At 45.6% G+C, this 10,026-nt stretch overlaps 1 protein-coding gene across 1 annotated transcript; it reads right to left on the bottom strand.

Moving 5' to 3' along the window:
* Position 1: 1 nt before the first annotated feature.
* cUnh8orf82 (chromosome Un C8orf82 homolog) lies at positions 2-2,683 on the bottom strand. The gene is given in 6 exon segments (XM_079687328.1): positions 2-1,197; positions 2,164-2,212; positions 2,316-2,327; positions 2,330-2,374; positions 2,376-2,427; positions 2,429-2,683. Coding segments are annotated over 6 exon segments (714 nt in total). The 5' UTR covers positions 2,488-2,683; the 3' UTR covers positions 2-700.
* Between the last annotated feature and the right edge of the window lie 7,343 nt (positions 2,684-10,026).

The raw sequence follows: 10,026 nt of genomic DNA, 5'->3' as shown, positions 1-10,026 counted from the left end.
GTTCATTCAGTAGTTTTTATTGTTTTCCAAAAATATTAAATACTATTTGAAACATATTTTTGTTTTATTTCTAAGCAACCGCAACACTGTATACAATCTTTATATTTATTAAATCCAATACTGTATTAGGTATTAGTATTTTATAAAAATGATATATTATGTTATATCCATGTAGGATAAGCATTCATCTGGGGGTTTTCTGTTGTTCTTTTAAGTTAGATGTATAATCATCTGTACTCTATTTGCGAGGTTACCTTTCTTGAATCTTTCTAAAGAGGATAATGGCTGTCAAACACAACATAACAAATTGAGGATGAATAGGTTTGAGATGATTGACAGGTGCCACAACCTATAAGCAAGCCTCTGATTTTTTTATTGTGAAATACTGAATATTTATACCACTCCAGAACGATAAATATAATTCCCATTAATCGAGAGAATCTATAGAGGAATTGGGGGTGCTTTGTTTGAGGGTCTCAAGCAAAGAAATTAAATAAAAAGCACTGCATCATCAGTCCATATCTCTCAAACCGCATACAGAAGTGTTGAAAAACACATCAGCTCAGACTCCAAACAGTAACAGTCACATTGTGATCCCCACTGTGAGGACGTAGTCGTCTCCAGTTGCCCGTATGGGACACTGACGGCTTATCTGGACAGCATTTCAAAATGTAATGCACACCTTTGACTCATTTGGTCATTATCCCAGCTCATCCTGCTCTCCACTGCCCTTCTCCACAGTTGGGAAGCATCCTGCGAGCTCATTGGTTAATGTGTGCTTCTGCCCACCCCAGAGAAAGTGCGTCGGCTGTCCGGATTCGCTGTGCTCCGATGAATAAACAAAAAATGGGCTGAGCTCAATTGCCAGAGCAGACCGGACCAGGCCGACCCTCCCATCACGCTCTGAGCAGGGGTGATAGAGTCGTCCGCTGACAGGGTGCATGTACAGTGTCTCTGGGCGGAACGGGGCAGACAGCTTATCCGCGCCACCGCAGAATGACAGCAGCTCCTGATCTCCAGGGACTCCCGGGGCCCCCGCAGGACTCTGCAGCAGGTGGGTGAAGACCACCGGGCGGTCGTCGCAGCGAACAAAGTTCCTCTCCCTGCCACACAGGGACAAGAAGGGGAAGTCCTCCTCGTAACGACCACTCTGATTTGAACGCAGACGACTAAAGAAGAACACCAGGAACTTTACGTCTGGAAGTAAAAAAACAGGGATGAGTGTTGCTCTAAAAAAAAAAGGTTACATATATTACATGAAATACATTGAAGGCATCAGCACTGGTTTCACACGTAAACTTGCAGTCATTTGTTTAGCAAATATTTAGGAATATGCATCACTAAAACTCAACATTCCCTGACATCAGAAAGGCTTTAAGGTGGGTCCTGCATGATCCAGTCTTGAGTGACTTTGTAATATTCAGCTTCTCTTATTTTAACAAATATCATTAAACAATTAAGGCCAACATTAAACCAATCATTGCACTATGTTTCTTTCTTTAACATCATCACCAACTCACTAATTTATTTTAACCACATCATACAAACACTTTTCTGCTGCTACAAATATACCCACTACAGTATCAAATGTGGATTCATCTGGTGCTCAAAATAGTCCCCAACTAATGATCCTCTAATTTCTTTGCTCAAAACTACAGGGAGGAGTTGTGTGTTTGTTACAGAATATTTACGAGCTGTTTTAAGGATTCAGGTCCTCTGTAAGAACCAATGGGTGTAGAGCTGGAGGCCACACACAGGGTACACATTGTGGTTTTAGTCTTCCGATTGAATTTGTTCACATTAATACAATACAAAAAAACGTTGAAAACTGGTTCTATTGAGATGTTATTAAAAACCTGAACAAAAATAATTGTAATTGTGATTACATGTTGAATATTCCTCAAAAGTGATCACATTTTATTGGTTCTATTCTTATTTTTCTCAAACTAACATGCAGAAGAACTAATGCTAACTACTTGATATTTACCTGTGGCAAACATGCACATTATTTACCTTATGTGCAAACTGTCAGACTGTTTTACACTGACATTAAAATATATTTGGTGGAACCATATGGGGAGATTGATTAGTTCAAGGTTAAGGATGCATTTGGGCAAACTTCCAAGCTTCAATCTCTTTATGGGGCTGTGTTTATTTTTTTACCTTTGAAGCAGGTGACAAAGTTCTTCACTTTAGTTTCATCGAGGAACAGCTGTGGAGTGGGAGCACACACATAACTGTCCATGCTAGCAGGGACAATATACATATTGCATTCAAGTTTTTTTAAGGTTGTGTTTTGTGTCAGTTTTACCCACCTGTCCCTTGGTGGGTCGATATAGTAGAAGTATTCTCTGATACGTGGTTCCGGGCTCTGGGCCCTGGATGTATGTAGCGGTGGTTCTGGAGGCGGTGAAGCCGGCGGCAGGCATGCAGCGCAGGACCGGTCAGACCTCTGCAGCTGAGGGCCGCCCTCCGGAGGAACAGCATGACCGCACGGAGGCTTAATGTGTTTGCAGAAAACAATAGGACCACTACCTTGTTGGCAAAAGTTGCACAATTCTAGTTTTTCAGCCACAAAATAGAACCGTGTGTCAGTGGTTTTGCCCTCAAGCTATTGTTTACCTACCAGAGCCACAACCCGGAAGTATTTTAGTGTCGCGACATCCTCGGATTTTGACTGCTGCCGCCCAGTGGAAATTCATTGTATTTTGTTTTAAATCATTTTAAATCCGATACATGGTGTAAAAAAAAAAAATCGAGCAGGATTATAAACAAAAATAATAATCTAAACAATTTTGCTTCGGACAATCATTTAGAATGAGGAATTTGTGTAGCTATTTTGCTAGTCAATGCTCATATATTATTGTTGTTAAACTATTTTAGTATGTCTAGGACAGTGGTTCTCAAACTTTTTACACCAAGTAGGCCTACCACCTGAGAAAATAGTTGGCTCTCCAAGTGCCACCATATGACCAATGTTAAAATACAGTCTATGTACAGTTCATGCAGGACTCGGAGGCAAATGTATTCAGAATAACATTATTTATTGTCAGCAACAGCTACTTGTACAAAGGGCAGTCCCTCTCCCTCTCACTCACTCACTCACACCACAAGTGAGAACATAAAGAACAAAATAATAACTTATTCTCATTTCTCACACAACAAATGACAACTGTACAGTACCTCAATCATACATACACACTCAATTAAATGCAATAGCTTTATTAGCATGACCATAGTGACATATATTGCCAAAGCTCTAAGTTGCAACATCTATACACAAATACACACAAATAAACACATAAACAGTTATAAACAAACTGTTTAGAATTTGGTGTATCAGCTCAGTTTGATTCCCTCAAACTGTGGCAGGCAGAGACAAACTGTCCTGCAACAATGCAGCTCTCTTTATATTCCCCGAGTAGTATTTTTAGTTTTTCATTTTGAAACACACACACACACACACACACACACACACACACACACACACACACACACACACACACACACACACACACACACACACACACACACACACACACACACACACACACACACACACACACACACACACACACACACACACACACACACACACACACACACAGCAAGCGAGAACAGAACCAACTGTACAGTACTTCATTCATACATTCACTCTCACTCTCTCTCTGCCACATGTTGGTGTCCATTGACAAGTCACCTAAATCTAATGAGAAGGTTGCGCCTGTCTCCGTGAACACAGTCCTTTGATGTCTGCGGCAACCGAGGTGAGCTTCAGTCTCAGGTCTGGCTCAGCATTCAGCATGCTTCTGTATTTGGTTTTAATAACAGCAAGGGAAAAGAAGCCTTTCTTGCACAGATACAGTATGTGGTCGCAAAAGGAAGGAGAAAGCGCACAGCTTTGTCAGACAGGGCGGGGTATTCTCTGTGTTGCTTTATCCAAAAGTCCACTAAAGACTGCTTTCTGAAAGCAGGCTTTAGTGTTTCATCACAAGACAACTCTATTAAACTCTCCTGCTCAGCCACAGTTAAGTTATTTGGCAGTCCAGAGGCTTCCATGCTGAACGGGCTTCTCATCCAGCTGTTGTCTTCGGTCATCACTGGGAAATACTGGCAGAACTCTTGTCTGAGCGAGACAAGGTTTGCAACCATGTTGTCCCTCACTCCTTCATCAAGGGTCAGCTCGTTCTCAGACATAAAACTCTCTAAAGCAGGGAAAGCTGAAACTTCACCAGCCTTGACTTTGATTTCGAATAACTCCAACTTTTTCAGCATTGTGTTGATGTTGTCCTGCACATCAAACACATTGTTGGAGAGTCCCTGTAGTCCCAAATTCAGGTCATTTAAACGGGAGAAAATGTCTGACAAGTATGCCAACTGGCTGAGCCACACTGTATCATCAAACACATCTGATAAGGGGAAGTTTTTGTCCTGTAAGAAGACTTGGACTTCTCTGTGCAATTCAAAAAGCCTTGAAAGCACTTTCCCTCTTGATAGCCATCTTACTTCTGTATGGAGCAGAAGTTGGACATGCTCGCTGCCCATCTCATCACAGAGCACTTGGAATAGACGAGACTGCATCGGTGGGGCCTTTATGAAGTTCACACTCTTCACAGCAGAGTCCAGCACAGACTAAGTTCAAGCCATCGGGCATCTTCTTCACCGCCAGCGCCTCCCGGTGGATGCTGCAGTGTGTCCATCGCATCTCCGGTGCGACCTCTTTGATCCGAGCTGCTACTCCGCTGTGGCGGCCAGTCATAGCCCTCGCGCCGTCTGTGCACACTCCAACACACTTTTTCCATTCAAGTCCATTCTCTTGCACAAACGCGTCTAGGAGCTGGAATATGTGCTCAGCTGTTGTTCTGGTCTCCAGTGGTTGACAGAACAGAAAGTCTTCCTGAGCTGCACCATCATGTTCATATCTGACATAAACCATCAAATTGGCCAAATCTGCAACATCAGTAGTCTCGTCCAGCTGGATGGAATAATAGCTACTACTTTTAATGCGCTCAATCAATGTATTTTTAACATCCTCTCATTCCTCTGCCATCTCTACTATTCTCCGTGACACAGCGTCATTTGAAAGTGACACCAAATGTAAATGTTTGGCAGCCTTCTCGCCACACATGATTCTGTCATTTCTTTTGCGAGTGGGATACAAAGTTTTTCACCAATTGTGTGTGGCTTACCGGCTTTTGCAATGCGGAGGCTGGCACGATACCAGGCTTCCTGGGCCTTGGCTATGGGTGTACAGCTGGATTGGATCGTTGACTTGCACTTATTCAGTATATCACATTTTCTTGTAAAGAATTCCGCTGGCTTGTCTTGCAAGTGGGCGTGTTTAGTTGTAAGGTGCCGTTGGAGGTGCAATGGTTTCATATAATTATTACTTAACACTTCACCACAAATCACGCACTGTGGTCTGGGCTCATTATCTGTCCCACTGCAGCTGAATCCAAATTTAATGTAACCCTGGTTGTATTTCCGAACTGGTTTTTGTCTCTTTTTATGGACTCACTTGCGCTGCTGCTGATGGAAACACTCGCAGCTACGTTAGCAGCGTTAGCTCCGGGCGGCGTTGTGGCTGCTCATATCACTGTTGCGTTGCTGGCGGAGCCTGTGCTTGCGCTCGCTTGACTATCCTCCTCCTCATTCACTTGTTCCCTTTCGCTGGTAATGTTCTCCTCTGTACCTCTCTTCCGTATACCTCCCGTTTTGAGCCACGTTTTTAGCATAATTCAGCTTTCTTCCATAGCTTGCTTGCAACGTTCTAATCGTTCGCGGGTAGTATGGTCGTCATAGCAGCGCCAAATATAAATTAAAAACATTTTTTCGTTTCTAAATCTAAAAACAACAATAGCCTATTTATTAGAACTAATTCAAAAAAATATTTTAAAAAATAATCTTTGAAAACCGTGGATTTTTGGATCTTCAAAAGAGCTTGATTACGATGGCTCCGCTTCTGAAATGCTTCTGAAACGCGCCCGGTAGGGTATCGGCCCGTCTACACTACAGGCAGGGCCGTGGGAAGTAGGGGTGCTGAGGGTGCTGCAGCACCCCCTGGTGGAGGACAGGGGATCTGCACTTCCACAAGATATAATAAAAAAAAAACGAATTTTCAGCCTTGATGTAACAACGATCATAATTAAGTAAAGATAACACCCTTTTCACCCCGGTTACATTTTCCATTTGCCCTGTACGATGGGCGCTGTAAGTGATGAAAGTGGGGGATGTTGGCTGAGCAGGCGAAAGCAGCTCACAGCCAAAGTCAGAGAGATAGAGAGAGGGGATACCGCGGTACCGGCGGGGATTGTTGTTAGCTTCTGTTGCGCTAACGGATATAAGAAGCTGTTTCTACAATAATGTGGAGGGCGTGTTCTGTCCTGTCAGACTGAGAGGCTCAGTGAGGTAAAGGACTCTGAGGGCTTAGATAGTTAACTTTAGTCTAAGTTATCTCAGTGGGTCTCAAACGTTTTGATCACAATTTATGTAAACAAATATTTCCAAGGCACACCTTTATAATTATTAGGATAAATAAAAACAGGTTTGAAATCATTCCAATGTATACTATAGGACAGTAAACCAAAAATATTGTTTAAAACTGGAGAGATTTTAAAATATACATAAATAAATAAATGTTTACTGGTAAAATAAGATATGAATGAACAACACAAATAAAATAAGTTACATGTATTTGTTATTGGCTATGGTAGGTTATTGGAAATGTTCACATACCTACTTATTTGATTAATAAAATACAAAACGATCTTTTTCATAAAGGTGTTTTTAGAGTAGTACCCCCTAGATCAGTCTCTAATTGGGCGCTTAAAGTGCACCAAATTGAAGCATTTTACTTTAAAATGTTAAAAAAAATCTTCCCGGGGGAGTCCCCCCGGACCCCCCTAGAGGATGTGAAGTCCACCCCCCCAATTAAAACATGTTATAATATATAATAAATTTGAAGCCTTGTTATATAAGCTGTCCACCATGTCAATATATTTCTCTTTTTGCAGTGTATTGGGCTTTTGTAGAGGTTTTTCATTGCCAGCTAAAATCTTGCCAAGCAGCACATTGGTCAGAACCAGCCCTGGTGTCATCCCCACAGCACCCCCCATTTGAAACATGTTCCCACGGCTATGACTACAGGCATCGAAAAATGCTTTCAACGCTTCGCCCATTCACTTGAATGGGGTGACGTAGAAGATGTTTAATCTTCGCCGAACTGCATTGTGGGGAGCATGGCATGGCTTTGCAAGCATCACAAGCATCTATCGGCATCAAAAGTTGAACAATGTTCAACTTTTGAGGCTCTATGCTTGGCATCAGCCAATCAAATCCCGTTTATGCAATTCCCGCCAGTACAAGCGCTAGCCAATCAAACCGCGTGTATGCTGATACCGCAGGTCTTGACTATTTTCCATATGTCATAAAATGGAGGATAAATTAATCATTGCCGTGGCAAGTGTCCCAGTCCTGTATGACTGTACTCTGTTCACCTACCGGGACCTAAACCGGAGGAACCAGGCATGGCGGGAGGTGGCAGAGACAGTTGGTGAAACTAGTAGGTTTACAACTGTTTGGGGAGTTTATATCCAGTTTACTTCGTTGAAGAAGTGGGCTTTTTTTTGCTTTGTATGCCGGGAGCGGGCGGGAGATTCCTGATTGGTTGTTGGTCGCCTTGGGTGCGAGAAATCGCCAAGCCTCAGACACGCCCAGCTTCAAGATCTTTTGATGCCTGTAGTGTAGACGGGCCGTATGACGCCGGAGGAGGCCGGACCAAAACCGCAGCGCAGCCGTTACGCGACGCAGACGGACCCGGTGGAAACTAGGGGTTATTCTCATCTATGAAAATCGATAGCCTACTGCTATATTTAACCATATATCGAGCCCGATCGTCGATTTCTAATAGCTTAATGCAATTGTTTGCCGATTTGGAATCGGGCTCTTTGAAGATCCAAAAATCTTTGGTACATTTCTGATCGGATTGGCAAAAACTTCAGAATTTGTATTCAACTGACAGCGTTGTTTTCCCCGGAAAGTGTGCCCTGATGAACCTGGGGGCTTTGTTGTCTGGAACCTTGTGTTCCTGGTAGAGTCTCCCATGGCAAATTGGTCTCAGGCAAGGGGCCAGACTAAGATTGGTTCACAAGACCTCCTGAAAGACGACACACAAAGTGAGGATACCCGGCCCGGAGGAAGCCCGGGGTCCCCTTCTGGAGCCAGGCCCAGAAGGAGGACTCGTCGGCGAGCGTCTGGTGGCCGGGCTTGCCACGGAGCCCGGCCGGGCACAGCCCGAAAAGGCGACGTGGGCAACACCTCCGCTTCTCCGTCCCGCGGGCCCACCACCTACGGGAAACAGCGATGGGGTCAGGTGCGCTGCCAGAAGGGTGGCAGTGAATGCAGAGGGTCTCGACGGACCAGACCCGGGCGACAGAAGCTGGCTTTGGGGACGTGGAACGTCACCTCTCTGGGGGGGAAGGAGTCGGAGCTTGTACGGGAGGTGGAGCGTTACCAGTTGGATCTGGTTGGGCTCACCTCTACGCACAGCGTCGGCTCTGGAACCTTACTTCTGGATAGGGGTTGGACTCTATTCTTCTCCGGAGTTGCTCAAGGTGTGAGGCGCCGGGCGGGTGTGGGGATACTCACAAGTCCCCGGTTGGGTGCTTCGTTGTTGGAGTCTACCCCAGTGGACGAGAGGGTCGCCTCCCTACGCCTGCGGGTTATGGGGGGGAAAACTCTGACTGTTGTGTGTGCTTATGCACCCAACAGCAGTTCAGAGTATACGGCCTTCTTGGAGACCCTGGAAAGAGTCCTGTATGGGGCTCCTGAAGAGGACTCTTTAATCTTGCTGGGAGACTTCAACTCACATGTGGGCAATGATGGAGACACTTGGAGGGGAGTGATTGGGAGGAACGGCCCCCCTGATCTGAACCGGAGTGGTGGTTTGTTACTGGAATTCTGTGCTAGTCATGGATTGGCCATAACAAACACCATGTTTGAACATAAGGATGCTCATAAGTGTACGTGGTACCAGAGCACCCTAGGCAGAAGGTCCATGATCGATTTCGTTATCGTATCATCGGACCTGAGGCCGTATGTTTTGGACACTCGGGTAAAGAGAGGGGCGGAGTTGTCAACTGATCACCATCTGGTGGTGAGTTGGGTCGAGTGGCGGGGGAAGCCTCTGGATAGACCTGGTAAGCGCAAACGTGTAGTTCGGGTGAACTGGGAATGTCTGGAGGAGGCCCAAGTTCAGGAGGCCTTCAACTCACACCTCCGGCGGAGCTTTTCGGGCATTCCTGTGGAGGTTGGGGACATTGAAACAGAGTACTCTGTGTTCAAAGCCTCTATTGCCGAAGCCGCGGCGGGGAGCTGTGGTCTCAAGGTCCTAGGTGCCTCAAGGGGCGGTAACCCTCGGACCTCCTGGTGGACACCGGTGGTCAGGAAAGCCGTCCGACTGAAGAAGGAGGCCTTCAGGGATTTGTTATCCCGGGGGACTCCCGAGGCAGTTGCAAGGTACCGACAGGCCCAAAGGGCAGCAGCCTCAGCCGTGGCCGAGGCAAAGCAGCGGGTGTGGGAGAAGTTCGGAGAAGACATGGAAAAGGACTTTCGGGCGGCACCAAAGTTGTTCTGGAAAACTGTCCGACACCTCAGGAAGGGGAAGCAGGGAACCATCCAAGCTGTGTACAGTACGGATTGGACGTTGTTGACCTCAACTGTTGGAGTGTTAGGGCGTTGGAAGGAGCACTTTGAGGAACTCCTGAACCCGACAACTCCGCCCTCTATGTTAGAGGCAGAGCTGGAGTATGACGGGGGATCGACACCAATCTCCCGGGGGGAGGTCACTGAGGTCGTCAAACAACTTCACAGTGTCAAAGCCCCGGGGGTGGTTGAGATCCACCCAGAAATGCTGAAGGCTCTGGGTGTTGAGGGACTGTCATGGTTGACACGTCTCATCAACGTTGCGTGGATGTCGGAAACAGTACCGAAGGAGTGGCAGATCGGGGTGGTGGTTCCCCTTTTTAA

This window comes from Notothenia rossii (assembly GCF_949606895.1).
Source record: "Notothenia rossii genome assembly, chromosome: 1".
In the NCBI taxonomy this organism is placed as follows: domain Eukaryota; kingdom Metazoa; phylum Chordata; class Actinopteri; order Perciformes; family Nototheniidae; genus Notothenia; species Notothenia rossii.
Note: the sequence above shows the minus strand (reverse complement) of the source record. Positions and strands in the feature narration are given on the sequence as shown.